Source organism: Nomascus leucogenys, chromosome 1a (genome assembly GCF_006542625.1).
Source record: "Nomascus leucogenys isolate Asia chromosome 1a, Asia_NLE_v1, whole genome shotgun sequence".
In the NCBI taxonomy this organism is placed as follows: Eukaryota; Metazoa; Chordata; class Mammalia; order Primates; family Hylobatidae; genus Nomascus; species Nomascus leucogenys.
In genome coordinates, this window is record NC_044381.1 from 39142775 (window position 1) to 39163677 (window position 20903).

Sequence of the window (20903 nt, forward strand, 5' to 3'; positions counted from 1 at the left end):
CAGGCTAATTTTAAAAAATGAAATTTTTTTTTGTAGAGGCAGGGCCTCGCTATTTGACCAGGCTGGTCTTGAACTCCTGGGCTCAAGTGATCCTTCCACCTCAGTCTCTCAAAGTGTTGGGATTATAGGTGTGAGCCACTGCATCTGGCCTTGAAATTGTTAGAAATATTTTCAACTTTCAAGCAACCGATTATAATTACAGTTATTGAATATTTATGTGCCAAGCACTGTGCTAATCACTGTACGTGTGTTGTTGCATTACAAGAACACTGTGAAGGAGATAGGCCCATTTTACAGATGAATAAACTGAGGTTAACTTCTCTGAGATCATACAGTTAGTAGGCAGTGGTGCTAGGACTGAAACCCAGGTCCGCGTCCCTATTGTGAGGCATGATTACACATGTTTGAACATGCCTATTTCTTCAGTTAGGGACTGGGCATCCCAAGGCCTTTTCTATCCCGTTTTTTATCGCTCCCTCTTTCTTCCATCACTAGACATTTGCTTATTCTTTTTGAAAGCAATTTTTTTCCTGAGCATTTCTGATTTCTTAAGGTGAGTTGAAGTGGAAGCATATTCACATTATTTTGCAAATGAGCACTTGGTAAATATTCACTGATTCTATAAATTATTAGCCACTGCTGTGACCATGATGAGAAGTCTCACAAATTGGATTAGTGATTGCATTTTGAACTTTTTTAAATCTTCTTTTTTCAGTGAGCCATTTCTATTTGAAATTTTGTTTATTTCTTTCTGAAAGGAAGAAGATTTCTCTCCCCATGTCGGCTGTAGTCTGCCTCTGGCTTCGGCACCTTCCCAGCCTTGAAAAAGCAATGCTGCATCTTTTTGAAAAGCTAATCTCCAGTGAGAGAAATTGTCTGAGAAGGATCGAATGCTTTATAAAAGATTCATCGCTGGTACGTGCTGGGTTTTGATGAAGGGAAAAATCCTTGAAGGAGATGCTGGGAATCATTTCTTTTAGTCAGAGAATGAAAGGGGGGGATGTAAACAGAAGAGCAATTGGAACCTTTATAAATAATCATGTATTTACATTTTATTTTTGAAATCTCTAACATGGGGGCTTTTCTGCATCCTTGGAGCATGCAGGGAGAGATCTGAGGTTTACTTGATTGATATGCTGTATATCACATGTTCACAAGAATTGACATTTGCACAACAGACTTTTTAAAAACAGTATTTCTTATTTCAGCATAGAAAATAAGTTTTGGAAATGAACTTCTGGGTAAGAGAAAGAATCAATTAAAAACATTCAAAAAATAAACTTGTAGCTCTTCACTAGAGGAAAGATGAAATACTCAAGAGACACAAAACCCCAGAAAAATGGTTAAAGCAGCAGAACCTGCTAAGACTTCTGTAAGTTTTCTTTTGGTGTGAGGCCACCTGCCTTCACCCTCCACTGTGCGGTGGCACCCAGCTCCCTTCCTGCTCAGGACTGTGTAGCTGGGGACTCCAGCCCCCGTGGACATCCACCGCCTGGCCCGGTGTCTGGCACCCTGGGCTCTCAGTGGCCCTCGCCACCACTGACTCGCCAGTCATCTTCCTTTGTGGGAGGCAGCTCTGTGGGATTGGAGCACATTTTGTAAGGACAGGAATAAAGACTAAGGCACCCTGAAAAAATGATTCAGAAACCTGCAGGTGCCATGGTGCCGCAGCCTCTGTCTTCCAGGAGCTCCAGTGGACTCTGCCCTTTTTCCCTTTAGCTTTCGTAACCTGCAGGGATGTGGCACAGAGATTGCCTTCCACCTCTTCCTGCTTCCTGCAAGTGGAGAAAGTGAGTTCCAAGAGCCACAGTGAACAGTCTGGTCTTTAGTTGGTGGCCGAGACACTGGGAAGGAGGGAGTGTTCACCCTCACCCTTGAGCTGAGACTGAGGAAGTCCCTGAGGTTGGCTGTGCGCACTTGTCCTGAGCTCATACAACCCCTACCTCCTAGAGGCCTTCAACTTGTTTAGTTCAGTTGGGACTTCTGTGTTCTTTCTTTCTCTTTCTAGTTGGAGACTGTTTAAGGAAATCCTAATGGAATCAGTTGCCTTCCTCCTCAATCCCATTTCTCCCCTTGTTTCATGGCCCCTTTCACCCTTCCCCTTGGCCTCCCAGAGCGATGTGCATAGGGTTGCAGGTGCTGACAGCCACGCTGCTTTCACCTGTACCTCAGGCTGCACTCACTGATCCCACCTGACTTGAAAGTTTACCACGATAGAAGAGAAAGGAAGACGTGTGTATTAAGACTGAGAGAGCCCAAACAGATTTCTTAAGGATAATTACTACCTAACTTTACCATCCAAAAGAGTCGTATATTAAGGCAAGAAATCGGAATGCACCTTATTTTAAAATGGTTGCAGTACAATTCAAAATAAATCATGACTTCCAGAAGCCCTCTGACAGCCCATTCCTGGTGATTCAAGGTCATAAATTACCTTTATTGTCTGCTAAATCTATTTCTAACTTATATGTGCATACTAGGATTTCAGTTTCTCTGGTCCCTTTTCAGTGGCAAAATAATAGTAACTGGGTTATATGCTTGCTCCCAGGGTGCTTATGACGTTTTCCTTAAGTCTTCTCCCTACTGAAAAATTCTAGTCCCATTGCCTTTTTTCCAGCCTTTCCTTAATCCTTGGATTCTTCTCTGAACCTTCTCCATGTCCTTTTTGCCTGTGGCCCTCATGCCTGAGCAGCACTGTGGTGAGCATGGCAGATGCAAGACAGAGAACGCAGGCCGTCCCATTGCCCGTAACTGTATAATGCTGTCTCCAGTTTGTAGTTTACAGTAATCTCCCACGAGTCACACAGCTTTGAAGTCAGTTGACTTACAAAAGCTTTTATCGGGATCATGTGTGCAGAACTTCAGAGCTTCTATTATGGCTAAAGGGAGATTCTAGAGGGTGTTATTTGGTTTAATTTATTGTGGCATTGGCAGGATGTGACCTCTCTGTGCCTCATGGTTCAAGGAGGTAATTACAATACAGACGATGGCTGGAAGCCCCTGATTGGTGTGGGCTGTTCTCCTCAGCATCCTGGGCCTGCAGTGCCAGAAAGCCAGGCAGGTTGGAATAGGCCTGTGACGTGGCTAAGTGATTGCAGGGGTAACCTGAAGAGCCTGCTTCCTAATTGCATCATCTGATTCATTTATCGCAGTGCAGTATCTTGGTGCAGTGACAGGACTGTATGGAAGTATCAGAGAGATCTCTAAGACTCAGATAGCATGAGACTGCTGCGCTGTGATCCAGAGGAAACCTGATGCCTATTACATTAGAGTTGGATTCTGAGAGTAATTAAAGTGTGATGGTCTACATAACTTGTGTTTTATATAGAGCACTGTTAATTATATTTCTCTCTCTTGGGACTATCCAGAATGAGTCCTGGAAATTCTATAGTTACCAAAATTTAACAAAAAGAAAAGATAAAAGTGTGGTACAGGTTGTACAAAGTGAAATGACCTTCCCAAATGTTCTTTGGCCTCTTGGACTCGCAGGTCTGATATTTTCCATTAAGACCATGAATAATGAGGGATTAGTCTCGTATTACTTGAGTTCCAAATGACTATGTATGTATTTAACATCTAAAATAAAAGAGAAGTTTTCAAAGCCCGTTCACTTTTGAGGCTTCCCCTTTGGCTTCCGTGTGGTGGACTGGACTGCCCTCAAGTCATGCTGTCTGCCACAGTTGGTAGCTTCTACATCAAGCGAGGTATTAGCCCTAGATTGTCATTTACTGTACAGACTGAAACGTTTCAAAAGCAGATGGTCTTGTGTTTTCCTTGACAGCATGGGCACGGGAAGACCATAATCCATAGCTTCAGACCTGACCTTAAAAACTGATGTCACCGACAGCAGTGAAAGCCACTTGTTAATTATGCAGCCTTCTTGGTATTGTTCAGTTTCCCAAAGCTGGCCCCAAATTAGAAGCATGTTATGTTTTCCAGTTACAATTCTGTTTGTGGAGCCCAGAAAGCTATTGTTTGGATTCCACATTGGAATGAAAAGTGCCTGCAGGGTGTCAGGGTGGCACTGTGCTTGGCTGGCAAGCTGCATGCCAGGGCCGGAAGGTACCCGATTCCCATGCCCTCCCATTTGCCGGCAGAGCCTGCCCACAGCTGGGTCCAGAGGAGCTAGCCTCACCTTCCCAGGCAGACTTGTCCCCAGAAGAAAGGAGCAGAGGAGGCGCCCAGGAGGCAGAGTTGTTTCTGCTAAGATTTGATATCAGAATATGCTTCATTTTCTCTCCTACCTAAAAATCTTTATGGCTCAATTCAAAAGATTACTTTATCTAATAAGAACTTAAGACTAAAAAGCGTCTAGATACCTCAGTATCCTCCTCGATATGGGATAGGTTGTGTTTTTTTCCCTCATTTTCCAGGTAGCAATTGTAGCACTTCAGAAAGAAAAAGAAACTTCCTTTACACAGACTCCCAATGTGCAGCTCCTCCTTGGTAAAATATTGTGCTGAAGAGTTCACTCCACATCCGGGGTGATATTGTCAGTTTGCTGTGCTTAAGTAGCTTTTCACTAACATGCCAGGGTTTTCTTTTCCTGCTTTTTCAGTCTTTTCAGCACTTCCTTTTGAGCTCTTTAATGTGGTGCATGTAATTGAACAAGAGCTGAAGTAGATAATTTAGCAGTAGTCTAGTAGTGCTGGCTGATGTGTGGGGCTAAAAGCTGGGAGGTTCTGCGTCTTGGACTGGAGTTGCACTTTCCAGAATTAGCCTCAGGGGGGCACCAGATCCTCCAGCATCGTCTCTGTGAAGAAAGAGGCCCACATTGCAAGTTTCCTTGCAATGGAATTTCAGTTGGAATTGCAGTTGGGGATACAGACCTTGTGGCCAGAGATGAAGGGAGAGAGGAAAACACCCAAAAACAAAGCAGGGGTGGACGTAGGGGTCATTGCCACTCAGGCTGAGCTGTGAAGCAGCAGGGAGCTGAGGAGCTTTCTTCCGGCTTGGGCTACTCGGGCTAATTGGATAGAGGCCACTGGGCAAGGCTAGAAGGACTTCAGGTGGGGGAGGGGTGCTGGGCATCCTCTGTGTCCAAACACAGAGGAGAGCACATGTAAATTTAAGACGCAAAAGTACGTTTGGTACTTGTTAAGTTCTTAAGCCCAGGAATGACAGATTTATCACTAATTCAACAATAATTGCATTATGGAGTACTGAAAAAATTGTTTGTGTATAAACAACATCTGGTAAAGATTAAAAAGAAAGAATAATTTTTCCGAGCTCAAATTTGTTAAAAGGAACCTGAATGTTTTAAAACAAAATAGATCTGAAAATGTAAAAGGGATATTTAGAGTCTTATATTTAGTATTTTGAAAATAGAAAAGAAGCAAATGGCATAATAAAAACTACATATTTATAAAGGTGCCTCATTGTACATGATAGATGTGAAGGTTTTGTATAAATAGGTTTTTCTCAAGCCAAATCATTTTTCAATTCAGTAGAGGAGTTCACTGATGAAATGACTCTTATGAAGAATCTTCTTTTTAAGAAGAAAGGTATTTTGTGGTGAATATGCACATATTAACAACAAGGGCTTCCCACTGTGGAGAGAACAGTGGCTCAGAAACAGCTACACAGTGGGACGGGATTGTCTGGCTGCTGGGTAAACTGGAGGGAAGCTGCCTATCAGCTGATTCTTTAAATGACCCATTTCCTAAGTAAATATTTAAGCTACATGCAAGTACATGAAAATATCAGGAAAGAATCTATTCCAGGCTTAATGAACTTCAGCTTCTCTGTCATCTGCTATTTCCTTCTTTATTTTTAAGGTGAATATACCTATGAAAGGTGATAGATGGAAAGTACTTGATAATTTTTTCTGTTCCTTCACTGCCTTTTTATTTTTTCTAAAAGGGATTTGCTTTTGTCTGTGAATTACCTTAAATCATAGTCTAATTTCCCTTTTTGGTTTGTTTTCTGTCCGTCTCCTTTTCCCTATTCTTTCTCTCTCTCTCTCTCTCTCTCTCCCTCTCACACACACACACACACACACACACACACACACAGAATTAGCAAATGACAGAAAAAAAGAAATGCTTCTTCCTGAGAATTCTGTTCTTCTGTGTTCTCAGGCCTCTTTCAAGTGGCAAGTGGCTTGTAATAATCATTGGTGAGTTGGTATGAAAATAACAGCTTAAGTAAACATCAAGGACCGGGCACAAGAGCCTGTGTAATTTGCACAGTTCATGGTGCAGAGTGACAAGTTGGCCTCTCCCTTGCCTCCCCTCCAAAACAGGCATTGAGACCATGGTTATTGTGTGTTGAGTCCATGTTGACTTTGTCTTCCCTTGTGTTTTGAGGGATGAAGATGGGCTGTCTTTCTAGGTGGAGGGGAGATAAACAATGCAGTTCTGGGTAGCCATGAGGGGAGATCAGAGGGAAAGCTCTTGTTAGCCCAAGGGGATGCACACCTAGCAGAACAATCGGGTCTATACAAGAGGGAAGGCAGAACCCAGAGCTCTCCATCTTCGCCCCCTAGTCATCCTGGGCATTCAGTGAAAAGACTGGGGGAGATAGGGAGGGAAGGACAAGACTCATGTTATTGAAGACCTCTGCTGACGTAGCTCCCCTCGAGTTGAAATGATCTGCCCGTGGAAATCGTTAGGCCAGATGGAGAAGAGACAGCTTGAGAAGGAACAGATTTTGGTAGGATGGAGAAAAACAAACAGATGGAAACCACAAAAGGTTTATTTTCTTTCCTCACTTTTATAGAAAAATAATGGCCCTAGTCATGGGGCTTCAGAGCCCTGGGTTGCAGCGTGACCTCTGGTGTGTTACTGGAGTGCCCCCACCTTACAAATAAAACAGGATCAGAGGTTAGATGCCTGCGTCATCACTCATGAAGATGCTACAGAGATTTAGGGGGGAAGATACAGCTTCCAAAGAAGCATGTATTAAAACCTTAATTCTGTTTGGAAGATTATCTTCCAAAATAGCTTAAGATTGCTTTTGTGATTTGATGTTGCTGGGACATATGCCTGACCTGTAGTACTCCAGTCCTCATGAGGGGACTCACTGACCCTGAAATTATGTGCTCAGAAAGTATAAAGAGTCTCATTTTAAAAGCCATCGGTGAGGGGTGCAGATGAGAAGGAGCAGTTCACAGCTGTAGGGTGGCAAGGGAGACTGTTTTTTTTTCTTTTTTTTTTTTGGTGAGGTCAGGAGATCGAGACCATCCTGGCCAACACGGTGAAACCCTATCCCTACTAAAAGTACAAAAATTAGCCGGGTGTGGTGGCACGCACCTGTAATCCCAGCTACTCGGGAGGCTGAGGCAGGAGAATCGTTTGAACCCAGGAGTCGGAGGTTGCAGTGAGCCAAGATCGCCACTGCACTCCAGCCTGGCAACAGAATGAGACCCTGTCTCAAAAAAAAAAAAAAAAAGATTGGTTTTCAAATCAAAATGCCTGCCGTTGCTGTTTCTGCAGGTTCCCCTGCCTCCTGGCCTCTTACCTGTTTTAAAAGCTAAAATGGGTTGTGGAAGCAGGCTGAGAGTAGCCAAGGGTCTGAAATATTTGGAAAGAAAGAAATCTAAGAGGAGAGTCCATCTGTATGGGGAAGAACAAGCAGATTCCACACAGCCAGCAGGCATTTAAAACATTGGATTGAGCAATTTTGCTAGAAAACAGCACACAGAAGAGGAGCATATCTAAGCTCTCACTCTCTTCTAACAAACTGAGTTAGAGCTGTCTTCCTTGCTCCCCCAGTGGTTTTCATGGTAGCCCTAATCTACATCTGATCATCATTTTCTTTGCTGTTTGGAAATCCCTATAATTAGTATTGAATGATTCTCTACTAGCATCAAACCTATAGAATGGCTCTGGGATAGTTTGACCATTTAGAAAAAAGAAATTCAATTTTACCATTTTCAAGTTTGATCTTATTTTCTATCAACGCATTTCCAAGCTCTTATCTGTCTGCCTGTGGGCACATAATAGTGCTATTTGATCTTAAACACTCTTATTCAATAGGCATGTTGTTGTACAAACTTTGAAAATTGCTCTGGCAAACTTAGATGAATCACATTTCTTCAAGACATACGGTTGCTTTTCCCTTGTTTTATTTTTTCATTATGAATACACAGAAACTTTTATATTTTCCATGCTTATATCCAGTGACCTCTTAATAACTGTTGTTATTTACAGTGAGACTGGGCAGCAGGAGATTAACTGACATGCCTAAGTTCGAAGCCACGAAATAACCTGCCTCTCCTCTCTTGAACCGTGGTCCTGCCAAATTATTTTCTTGCATAGATAATGAATTTATCTGTAAGAATTTCAAGTTGGTTACTTTTAGATAAAAATGCACATCAGTGAAGGATGAGGGAGCATAGATTATTGAAAGAATAGGACATTTTAACTTGCAAATTAGAAATCTTGAAATAATTAAAAGGAGATTATCCTGTCCTGAAGAAGTGGCAGAGCTCCTGCCTGGAGCCCGGCGGGTCCAGCAGTGCTGGCGAGTGGACGCTAGATGGCGCGGGCTCAATGTCATCGTGGAGGCCGTGAGGAGGCGCGGTGCTGCCTCAGTGTGATCCAGGGCACGGGCAGAGCAGAGCACCCCCTTTTTTCTTGCTGAGGGGGGGCCTGTGAACAATGTTTCCCAAAGCTAGTCATATCAAATGCACTCTGACTTGAATTTACGATAGCGCCTGATCCACTAACATGTGAATGCTGCTATGAAGAAGGGGTTCCCGCCCCCGGGGCGCACAGCGGAGGGGAGCCCGGAGCCTTTCCGCCGGCACCCGCCCCTGTCAGAGCAGCGGGCTTCGCTTCCCACGGAACCAGAGCCCCATCGTGACTGCGCATGCCTGGAATTGGGTTGTCCTCTGATGATCTTAGGGGCAACCGTTTCATCCCAAAACCATCTCCCCATCCCCATCTGTGGAAACATTGCCTTCCAAGAAACCGGTCCCTGGTGCCAAAAAGGTTACGGACCCCGCTATAAAGGATCTGTTTTGGAACACAAATGGGCATTTTCGTCTGGCATCATCTCATACTTTGAGCTCTGGCCAAAAAGATAGGGAACCAGGGACTGGGCCAGTGAAGCTCCCCCCAGCTCCCAGGGCTACTGGAGGCCAGCTTCTGCAGACTCAGATAATCAGAACCCATCACCGAAATATTCAAGGAAAAATTAGATACCTTTCATTCTTCTTCATGAACCCCCTGTAACTCATCTTAACGCAAGCTGTTAAGTGCACTAAGATGCGATGTGATTTAGTCCAGCATGGTAGTGGTCACTGGTTTGCCAATAATAATTCTAAATTATTATGTACCCATTACCGAATAAACAGGCTGCAGGCACGGGCCTGACCTCGAGGCACATCTAGCCATTTGAGGAGGTCACACAGGCACACTTCAGTAGAACTGGCAGTACAGGCAGGCTCCACGGCATGCGGGCAGAGGGATGTTTAAAGTTTCTCTTAATACTCATTGATTCTGAATTATGGATCGCCTGAGCTTTTATAGAAAATGTGGGACATACAGGAGTATACAGAGGAATAAGCTGCCTGTAACCCTTGCCCAGGGAGACCACTGTCTGCACTAGTATGTGGGGCGTTTTCAGTACAGCAGTGGTTCTTTTTTCTAACCAAAAGGAGTATGCCAGTTTTCTGGACATCAGCAGTTCCCAATAACTCCTTTGGCTGATAATAGCAAGTTTCTGAGAAAGTGCTTGCGATATTTCACATTCTCGTGGTCTTCTCCTTTTACAGCCTCAAGCAGCCTGCCACCCTGCCATATTCCGGGTTGTTGATGAGATGTTCAGGTAAATGTTACACAGTTTCTTCTAGTAATTGATGTAAAAAAGGTTCCATCTCCAAACATGAATCAGAAAATGTTGTGGTAGTCTCTGGCTGTACCACGGGGAAATGAAAGTTTCTGATTCCCTCCTATTCCTCTGAGCTTTTTGGTAATTAGAGGTAAAAACTCAAAAATCAGTGTAAATTTAAAGGCCAGTGCCTAAGAATTAAGATAACTTTATTTTCTTTAGCCTTTAAAGATTATAATAATAGAAACACAGAATTAAGTTAGATATTAATGTCATGAAATATTCACGTAGGATTTTTCTCAGCTTAGAATAAAGGGTAGCAATATACTCCCTTCACCACATGAGGGCTGACCAATATTTTTAAAAGACTTTAAAGCTAAAGAAAGCCAAAAACATAAAAGTCATCCTTAACAGAGCTCTTCTGAAAGGCAAAATACACCATGCCTGTTCTCTTACAACACATTACACTTTTATTTTGAAAATACGAGTACTTCTTGGGAAATGCATTAGATTTACAGACGGCAAGAGACAGCCATGAAGCTGAGCTGTGGCTGGCAGTTAGTGGGAGTTTTAAACATGGAGTACTAAGACTGGACGCCCCTGGGGAGCTTGTCACCTGGGAGTATCCCAGTGCCTCTTCCGGGGGAGCCCATATCAGCTCTCTTTCTAGCCCCTCCCACCTAACACAGCAGCAGAGGCTGCAGGGCAGACTGCAGACTTTGGGGAAAGGAATTTTTACTGTAACAATAACTCGTCAGTAGTCAGAATAGTGTTTGGGGTTTAAAGCTAGCAAAATTTGAGAGTTTTTTGTTTGTTTTATTTTTTTTTTTGCTTAAACAAACATAAAGAAAAATTGTATGAAAATGCATGGAAATGAAACCAGGTACACACAGATTATTTTCCTACTTTGCTGGGTGGATGGACCAATCCATTTTACCCTTTGAGCAGCTTTGTCTCCACTTGTGAAAGCCAAATGTTGATGTTGAGTGTCCAGGCATACAATACAAAAATATTTGTACAGAGTATGCAAGCCTGTGTGGAAGGGATTTGCATTGCTTAATAATTTAAGAACCAAGAAAGAGAGCTCTGCACATTGCAATTTTAAAGAAAAGATAACAGGGAGCAACAGATTTATCCTGTTTTCACACAAGGACTGAAATCTGATGAGATACTGCTGAAGCTTGTGGCACAAAAAAAGTGTTTCTACTCTTCCTTATACAGTGCAGGTTTTCATGTTTGCCGGATTACTCGTTAAACGTGTTCTGATCTGACTTTGCATTGTTCAGGTGTGCTCTCCTGGAAACCGATGGGGCCCCGGAAATCATAGCCACTATTCAGGTGTTTACCCAGTGCTTTGTAGAAGCTCTGGAGAAAGAAAGCAAGCAGGTTTGTTCTATCACATATATAACTCATTCATCCCAGAGAGTAAGAGGCTGTTGAGAGTATTTTGGACAAGAGCACTTTATTTTCAGTAATTTTGATGGACTGTTTTGCTCACAAAGAAAGGTTCCTAATCAGTGCCCCAACAAAGGTTAAGCCATTTTAACTTAACATAAATCAAGATCTGTCTGCCCTGTGCCCTGATACCCAGAAGCATCTGTCTACTGTTGTGTCTGAGAACTCTGTCATGCCAGCATGCATGGCCCTGGAGGACGGCTCTTCCTGGCCCTGTGTTGTGCGCTGTCTGCCGAGCGGGACACTGCCCTCTGGCTGCATCTGAGCCTCCCAGGTCAACAAGAGGCACCCTGGGGTCTATATGGCATGTGATTAATAGGAAAGGGCACTTATTACAAAGCAGTCCTGGACATTGTTAATTATTAGCATCTTTATTCTTATCAGAGACCCAAATGTGAATTGGATTCCAGGAAAGGAGGTGGTAAAAGTGACTGGGAAAGGCTTGACTAACTAGAAGAGGAGTGAGGAAGGGCAGTGAGTGGGAGGTGTGTGTGAGTCAGTAAACCAAAGGCCAGGCCTGAACCCTGCAGAAGATTGTGCTCCAGGTCCCCAGCAGCAGAGGCTGGGCAACAGCTGCCAAGAGTCAATGACCAATTAGAGGGACCTCGTGAAACAGGAACCTTTGCTACCAGAGAGCTTTCACCTTTCAGCATTATATTTGGCCTTGATTTCTAACGGCCACAGAAGTAATGTTTATGGGACACATTGCCTGTCGAGAGTGGTGCTGGTCCGGTGCATCTCATCTGTAGAGTATGTCATGGCCTCTGTGAAGCTCTCCGCAGTTTGACTTCCGAGAGCAGAGCTACAATGCTTGGCTCCACCAGATCACACCCCCAGCCAATGTCAAATAGATCTCTCAGGTTTTAGCCAATATTTCTTTTTTTTTTTTTTTTTTTTTTTTTTTTTTGAGAGAAGGTTTCACTCTGTCACCCAGGCTGGAGTGCAGTGATGTGATCTCAGTTTACTGCAGTCTCAACCCCCCAAGCTCAGGTGATCCTCACACTTTAGCCCCCATGAGTAGCTGGGACCACAGGTGCATGCCACCACTCATGGCTACTTTTTGTATTTTTTTATTAAGTAGAATTTCCATTTTATTTTTCTTGAGAGAATAGTCCGTCTTCAGTCTTTAAGGACTCAACTCCTTATGTGGGCTTTGGCGGGGGTCGTGAGGCAGCATCCACAGGTCTAAATTGGGGTGGGGGTGTTCAGTCCTTGTGGGCTTCACGAGATCGATTCCTGACTACTTTGCTGTGAATTGCACAACTCAGACAGTAATGTAGCTTCACATACAGCTTGGGAAGCACATAGGCATCAAAGACGCTCGCTTCAGAAATGTCTCTGACTGCTGCAGCCTCCACTATGTTTCCAATGACGAATTTCTTAATGGCCTTGTCCTTGGGCACACATTGGGCACAGTTCATGCAGCAAATAGGCTGCACGTGGCCATGGCCCTTTTTGGCATGACCGTTGTTCCTTCTTTTTTTCGTCATATTGGAGGCATGGACTGGAGGGAGCACTAATTTTTGTACTTTTATTAGAGATGGGGTTTCACCATGTTGCCCAGGCTGTTCTCAACCTCTGGGGCTCAAGCGAGCTTCCCACCTTGGCCTCCCAAAGTGCTGGGGTTACAGGTGTGAGCCACCACACCCAGCCTGTTTCTGCTTTTTAAAGCAACAATAGATACATATTTATTTTATTTTTTGAGACAGGCTCTCACTCTGTCACCCAGGCTGGAGTGCAGTAGTATGATCATGGCTCACTGCAGCCTTTGGCTTCTTAGGCTCAAGCGATCCCCCTACCTCAGCCTCCCAAGTAGTTGGAACCACAGGTTCAAGCCACCACGCCGAGCTAATTTTTAAATTTTTTTTGTAGAGATAGTCTCTTTGTTGCTCAGGCTGGTCTCGAACAGCTGGGTTCAAGGGAACCTCCCACCTTGGCCTCCCAAGGTGCTTAGATTCCAGGCTTGAGCCACTGTGCCTGACCAACAGTAAATATTTGTGATTTATTTTTTCCCACCCTCACTTTCCCTGGAGAAGTAAGCTGGGCTGTAGCAATATGCGCTATCCGTGGTCCCACCTGGGATTTTGGAGGTGGCTCAGCTGGAAGGCACAGCTGGCCCTCACGGTTATTTTGAGCCTAACTGTAAATGTCTCTGAGCCTCCCTTGTGCATTCTTTGTAGACCCCATTAGGAACGGGCCTCTGGGGAGTCTCACCTGTGGCCTCGCGGAGCACACCTGGGTTGGAGCAGAGGCCGCGGAGGAGTGCCACTGTGCTCTTTAGGGTTAGCTCGCACCTGTTTTTCTTCTTAGCTTCACCCTCAGCCTCTGTGTTGGCCGTGGGCACTATGGATTGGGACTGATGTTGCAGTTGCTTTTAATTGAGACTAGTACCCTCACCAAGAATACATATCTAAGGACGTGGGACCACACACTGGGTCCTGGTGTGAGGCAGGGCAGGGATCCAAAAACAGGAATTCACCACCCTCACCTTCAGCTCAACAAAGGAAAGCAAAGTCTCTTTGCTTTGCCGATGCCTGCATAGGTATCTGTTAGTTTATTTCTCTTCCTAGAGCTGTTCCTGAGTGCCTGCCTTTTTAACTGATGGCCATCTACATCTGTTGACCCTCTGCCTTCTTAAGTGTCCATTTTTAGCTAATCAAAACCCTTCATGTCATATTTGGTAGATGCATGACCCTCTTTTCTCTCTGTGTTTTATTCATTAATTCCTTCTTAATAAAATGAGTATCTGTAAACCTGATATCTAATAATCTGAATATGTGTCTATCCACGTGCTCCTCCCTGCCTCTCTCCCTCCAGGTAACCTCTGGTTTGAATTTTATGTGCCAGGTGCGGTGGCTCACGCCTGTAATCCCAGCACTTTGGGAGATCGAGGCAGGTGGGTCACAAGGTCAGGAGATCGAGACCATTCTGGCTAACACAGTGAAACCCTGTCTCTACTAAAAATACAAAAAAATTAGCCGGGCGTGGTGGTGAGTGCCTGTAGTCCCAGCTACTCGGGAGGCTGAGGCAGGATAATGGCATGAACCCGGAAGGCGGAGCTTGCAGTGAGCCGAGATTGCGCCACTGCACTCCAGCATGGGCGACAGAGCGAGACTCCATCTCAAAAAAAAAAAAAAAAGAAATGAATTTTATGTTTATTATCCCTTTGCTCTTTCTGAAGGTAGTTTGATCACATACATATGACTGCCTAAACAATGTTTTGTTTAGTTTTGATTGTTTTAGCAGCATACTCTGTGCAATCTTTTGAGACTTGCTTTTCCACTTAGCAAAGACTCCTTGATGTTGCCATGTGTGACTGTGGGGAAGTATTGTTATGCATAGTCCATTGTGAAAACATATGGCAGTGTAGCCATCCTGCTGCTGGTAGGCACTTGAGATGCTTCCAGGTTTTGTTTTTTATTACAAACGATGTTGCTCTGGACACTCTGGGATGGATACATAGGAGGGGAAGTGTATTCGGAATGCAAAAGTTCAGCTTTCGTAGATCCTGCCAGACTCATTTCAAAAGTGTTGATGCCCATTTGCACTTCCTGCAACAGTTTATGAGTGATCCCATAAATCCACATTCTCTCCCATCATCAGAAGCACTCACATCAGTGCTTCTTACCCTTTCCTCTTGCCCCTGTTCTGTTTGGAGGACACAGTCAGCTCCATCAATATGCCCTATCAGACAGTAGGCAGAAATTGAGATGGGTGTGACAAGCCACTTTTTCTAGCCTGCACTGTGGCTCAGTAGAGCCAGTCAGGTCAGTTTCTGGTTGCAGCCATGACAGCATCTGGTAATGAGCTAGATTAAATCTCCCACATATAAAAATGATAAACTCCAGGCAAAGTATTTTTAAAAATCTATTTGAAGGCACTACAGAGCACCTGAAAAAGTGGACAGAAACTGAAGGCCATCAGCCCTTTAAAGGGACACCACACTGAGAGGTCTCCTGCCCCCCAGCTGCCCTCATGTGAGGTTGGAAGGCAGTGTGGGGCCGGGGGAGGGCCAGAACTTGGTACAATCTGATTGACTTAAGGTGCCAAAAAATAGAAATGTAAGCTGACAAAGGAACAAAAAATTGAGGGGAAAATAGAAAACCAATGTCAAAAGATAGACCTAAACCCAAAACTACCAACAATGACATTAATTTCAGCAATTAAATGGAAGTTAAATATTCTAGTAAAAAGACAGAAATGTCAGATTGAACAAAAAAACGAAGACCTGGCTGGGCACGGTGGCCCATGCCTGTAATCCCAGCACTTTGGGAGGCCAAGGTGGGAGGATTGCTTGAGTCCAGGAGTTCAAGACCAGCCTGGGCAACATAGTGAGACCTCAGTCTCTACAAAAATAAATAAATAAATAAAAAATTAGCTGGGCATGGTGATGCATGCCTGTAGTCCCAGCTACTCGGGTGGTGAGGTGGGAGGATTGCTTGAGCCCAGAAGGTGGAGGCTGCAGTGAGCCATGATCACACCACTGCACTCCAGCCTGGAAGACAGGGTGAGACGCTGTCTTAAAAAAAAAAAAAAAAAAAAGATTTTAAAAGCTATTGTAATCAAGACAGTGAGGTATTGGCAAAAAGACAGCCACAGATCAGAACTGAGTCCAGATATAGACCCATACATATGTGGCCAATTGATTTTTGACAGAGATGCCAAGACAATTCAATGGGGAAAGGAACGTTTTCAACAAATGATGCTGGAATAACTGGATGTCCATATGTAGAAAAATGAACCTCAACTGTTACCTTGTAAAGCACACAACAGTTAATTTGAGAGGATCATGGGCTTCAACAGAAATGTTAGAAAGATAAAGCCCCTAGAGAGAGCATAGGAGAATATATCTGTTTGACACTGAGGTGATCTAAGATTTCTCAGAAGCACTAACCATAGGAAAAAATGGATAAATTAGACCTCATCAGAATTTAAAACTTCTAGGCTGGGGGCATAGCTCATGCCTGGAATCCTAGCACGTTGGGAGCCCCAAGGCAGGAGGATCTCTTGAGCCCAGGAGATGCAGACCAGCCTGGGCAACAAAGTAAGACCTCTTTTCTACAAAAAATACAAAGTTTCGCTGAATGTGGTGGCAGACACCTGTTGTCCTAGCTACTCGGGAGGCTGAGGTGGGAGGATCACTTGAGTCTGGGAGATCAAGGCTTCAGTAAGCTATGATCATGCCACTGCACTCCAGCTTGGGCAACAGAGTGAAACCATATCTCAAAAAATAAGAAAGGAATTTAAAATTTCTGTTCTTTGATAGATATCATTAAGAAACTGAAAAAGCAGGCCAGGCATGGTGGCTCATGCCTGTAATCCTAGCACTTTGCGAGGCTGAGGTGGGTGGATCACGAGGTCAAGAGATCAAGACCATCCTGGCCAACATGGTGAAACCCTGTCTCTACTAAAAATAAAAAAATTAGCTGGGCGTAGTGGCATGTGCCTTTAGTCCCAGCTACTTGGGAGGCTCAGGCAGGAGAATTGCTTGAACCTGGGAGGTGGAGGTTGCAGGGAGCCAAGATCACACCACTGCACTCCAGCCTGGCAACAGAGCAAGACTCCATCTCAATTAAAAAAAAAAAAAAGAAAAGAAAAGAAAGAAGAAACTGAGAAAGCAAGCCGTTAGCTAGGAGAAAATATTTGTAATACATGTATACAACAGAGGACATGTGTCGAGAATATATGAAGATCTCTTATAACTGCCTAAGAAACCAGTTTTTAAAATGGACAAAAGACTTAAATATACACTTTCAAAAAAGATACATAAGTTGGCAGTAAGCACATGAAAATTGTTCAGCGTCATTTGCCATCAGGAAAGTGCAGAGTGAAACAGGTAGGAAAGCAAGCATACATAGGGTTATGTTCCCAGCCACTAGAATGGATGAAATGCTGGGGAGCATGTGGAGCAACTGGAATTCACATACATTGCTGGTGGGCGTAAGATGGTACAACACCAGAAAACCATATGGCCTTACGATGTTAAACAAGCATCTGTCTGTGACCCAGCAATTCCATTCCGATGGCATACCCAGGAGAAACAGAAACACATGTCCACGAAAAGACATATGTATGCATGTTAACTACAGCTTTATTCATGACAGCCCCAAACTGGAAGCAGCCCAAATGCACATCAAGAGGAGAATGCCTAAACAGACTATGGCATATTCATACAATTCAGACTACTTCTGAGCAATAAAAACAGAATGACCTACTCGCACACAATAACATGCTTAATCTTTAAAAAAATATGTTGAGCCCAAGAGGCCAGACACAAAGGAAAACATAATTTATGTTCCCTTTACACAAAATTCAAGAATAAGCAAAACTAATCTCTCTTGTCAAAATCAAAACATTGGTTGCCAGGGTGGGGTGGAGGGAATGATTGTCAAGAATTGGAAGGGGACTTTTTGGCGTAATAGAAATGTGTCTTCACTGGGGTGGTGGTCACATGGATTTGCACATTTACCAAAACCTCATATACTTAAAGCCCATGCACTCCATGCTTTATAGATTTTACCTCAATTTTTACAAAAAGCTTCTGTGCCCCTTGGGGGCGTAGACAGCTGTAGCTCTTTGGCCCTTGAAATGCGAGCACAGTTGTTTTACACTTTTGTTGTTATTTTAAAAACCATGCTGAGCCAGGCTCAGTGGCTCATGACTATAACCCCAGCACTTTGGGGGGCCGAGGCAGGTGGATCTCTTAAGGTGAGGAGTTCAAGACCAGCCTGGCCAACATGGTGAAACCCCATCTCTACTAAAAATGCAAAAATTAGCCGGGTGTGGTGGTGCGTACCTGTAATCCCGGCTACTCGGGAGGCTGAGGCAGGAGAATTATTTGGACCCGGGAGGTGGAGGTTGCAGTGAGCTGAGATTGTGCCTCTGCACTGCAGCCTGCGCAACAGAAGGAGACTCCATCTCAATTAAAAAAAAAAAAAAAGCCGGGCACGGTGGCTCACACCTGTAATCCCCATACTTTGGGAGGCTGAGGCGGCCAGATCATCTGAGGTCAGGAGTTCGAGACCAGCCTGACCAACATGGAGAAACCCTGTCTCTACTAAACATACAAAATTAGTGGTGCTTGGTGGCGCATGCCTGTAATGCCAGCTACTTGGGAGACTGAGGGAGGAGAATCACTTGAACCTGGAAGCCAGAGGTTGCGGTGAGCTGAGATTGCGCCATTGCATTCCAGCCTGGGCAACGAGCAAAACTCCGTTTCAAAAAAAAAAAAAAAATGCTGAAATACCTAACATCTCACAACTGCTTTGGCAAGTCTTTCCGAAATAGATTTATTTGTATAATTGGGTTCATGTGAGGTAGAACTCATAAAGACATCAAGAGTATAACTTTATTATTTTTCTTAAGTCCCAGAAGGTGACTTTAAAAAGGTTAATTATTCTGGAAAATATGAGGTTATTGGGAGCTTATTTTTCAAAAAATAAATGTTTAAGAAAGTGTTCTGACCATGTTAGTACTGGTGGGTCTCTTTTGGGCAGAAGACTCGGAGTTTTGTATTTTCCTGACCCCGTTTCAATCTTAATGTTCATGCTCTTTGGATTTTCCATCCTGTGGCAGCTGCGGTTTGCACTCAAGACCTACTTTCCTTACACTTCTCCATCTCTTGCCATGGTGCTGCTGCAAGACCCTCAAGGTGAGTTAGGGTTGACTTTGCCCACATCAGAATGATTTCCTGGGAAGGGCACTGTCAAATTATGACCTCCCCATCAGGCCCTTATCTATAGCATGAGGGAGACAGAACTGGTTATTTCTAAGATCCCTTTAAGCCTCCAGGATCCCACATTCTGTGGATTTTGATATGAGAGTCTGCTTGGCTTCCCAGTTGTGATCACTTACCAAAAGAAGAAAACAAACAAACAACAACAAAAAAAAACCAGTGGCCTCTGGTAGGTTTTGCCAGTCTGCCTCCAGATAACACAGGCTCTGCTGGTGCCAACCAGATCCACCAGATGCCAGGAACAGGCTAAGACTTGGCTGAGTCAGAATAAAACAGTACATTCATTTGCTTTTCATTCTTTCTACTCTGTGCAGCCTTGTTGCAGAAGAAAAGATAAAATGATGGATGAAGCTGAGGAAATGCAGGGGAAGTTTCCCCTAACCAAGCTAAGGGAAGGATTTTGAGAGAGTTCAGTAAGGTGCTTCATCCACAGCCTTTCCTGATATCTTTTGCCAGCCTTCCAAAGGCTATCCAGTTGGGGAAGTGATGGTTCCAGCCTTCATTCGACTGGTGTTGATCCAGGAATGTGGCTGTGAGCTCATGCTTAGGAGACATTTCAGAAATAGAGAATAAGGGCATCCTTTCCCTCTGAGGCTTGAAACCTGACGGAAGGCAGTCCTGACATGGGCACAGGCTGCGCCAGCCAGAAAGGGGCCTTATTGGAGCATGGGAGGAGAGGAGACAGAAGGGAATGAGCCAGTCACATTTCCTTTTTATGCCATTTTGGGCCTGCCTTTTTTCTGAGACTTGAGTAAGTAGATCTGTTTGAGAAATGCAAATGATTCAAAGTTTCAGAGCATTTTACAAAAACTAAATTCCTCTTCCTGTTTCGAGAAGATGTAGGTTCTTGCCCAGGGTGCTTCCCTGACACTGTCCTCTCAGATGCTGGAGCTGGGGGTGGGATCTCTGGGTGACAGTTTTATGAAAATCCTTGGGAAAACTTTATGAACAAGACAGAAAAATGAGGAATTCACTCTCCCAGGGTTCACCTTATGCTTAAGTCAGATCAGCAAAGCCTAAAGTCAGCCAACGGGACGTTGAGTGAGCTCCAGAAAATGTACTGGAGTTGTTAGTGTCTCAGTTTGGAAATAGTACACAAACGGCGAGGTGGTGCATGGGCATGGGCCCAACCCTCTACCTTTCCGTTGTGTAACTTGTAGATTTATGTCCAAATATAAATAGGTGGCTTCGGGCAGAAGTACAAGAACCTCTTGTGCTGGTTCCTAGAACAGCTGTCTGTATATTACTTTGGGAAACAGTGTTATGGTCACACACTGAAGAAGTGTTTTTTAGTAGCATGATCTTCTATTCATCAGAAATTTATTTCATGCCGATTGTGAAGGCCGGGGGGGGGGGGTGTGTAAAAGATGATCGCTTACGAGCCCTGACTGTGTAGACACTACAAGTGGAGGAAATGCGAAATAAACATCTAAATAGCTAGTAAAAGGAAGGAACGAAAAATGCCTTCAAAAGGCTGTGCTCCAAGGGCTGCGGGAGTTCAGAGGAGGGAGGCACTGGCCTTGTGGAGTAGCAGCGGTTCGTCCATCACTCGCCTTATCTTCCTTGTGTGTTCGATTATAGCATCTATCACTATGTGAAAACTTCTGCAGATGCTGCATAGAACTGCAGATATGTGCTGCTCAGCTGTATTTAAAACCACAGGATGATTGTGAAACCAGAGCAGCTCACTCAAGAAAAGACATTTGTTTGCATAATGCTCACTTATTTTCTTTCCTGGCCTTTTTTTCCGCTGTAAACCTGAAATCATATTATGAATTCATCACAGCCCTAGGAAAGCAGTCAGGCAGTCTATTCCTAATTCCTTGTTGGCTGCTTGACTACAGTCTCCATCTATTTTGAAATCAACACATTAGTGATGGAGGAGTGCGTAGGTAGAAAAGAAGAAACCTAGGGCATCCGCAACCCGGCATTTCCC

The 20903-nt window shown here is 44.1% G+C and overlaps 2 protein-coding genes across 5 annotated transcripts in view; one reads left to right on the forward strand and one right to left on the reverse strand.

The window, feature by feature from the left end:
• The window catches only part of FANCC (FA complementation group C), a 232015-nt gene that overhangs the window by 190563 nt on the left and 20549 nt on the right, over positions 1-20903 (forward strand). For all 4 annotated transcript variants that reach the window (XM_030800598.1, XM_030800664.1, XM_030800721.1 and 1 more), the window contains 4 exons: positions 759-915; positions 9722-9774; positions 11064-11163; positions 18808-18883. In XM_030800598.1, coding sequence (XP_030656458.1) covers positions 759-915; positions 9722-9774; positions 11064-11163; positions 18808-18883 — 386 coding nt within the window. The remainder of the gene's footprint in view (positions 1-758; positions 916-9721; positions 9775-11063; positions 11164-18807; positions 18884-20903) is intronic.
• Positions 11221-12807, reverse strand: LOC115831673 (40S ribosomal protein S26-like). The gene has a single exon (XM_030800811.1). It carries the CDS (start codon positions 12720-12722, stop codon positions 12438-12440), a length of 285 nt encoding a protein of 94 aa, XP_030656671.1. The 5' UTR covers positions 12723-12807; the 3' UTR covers positions 11221-12437.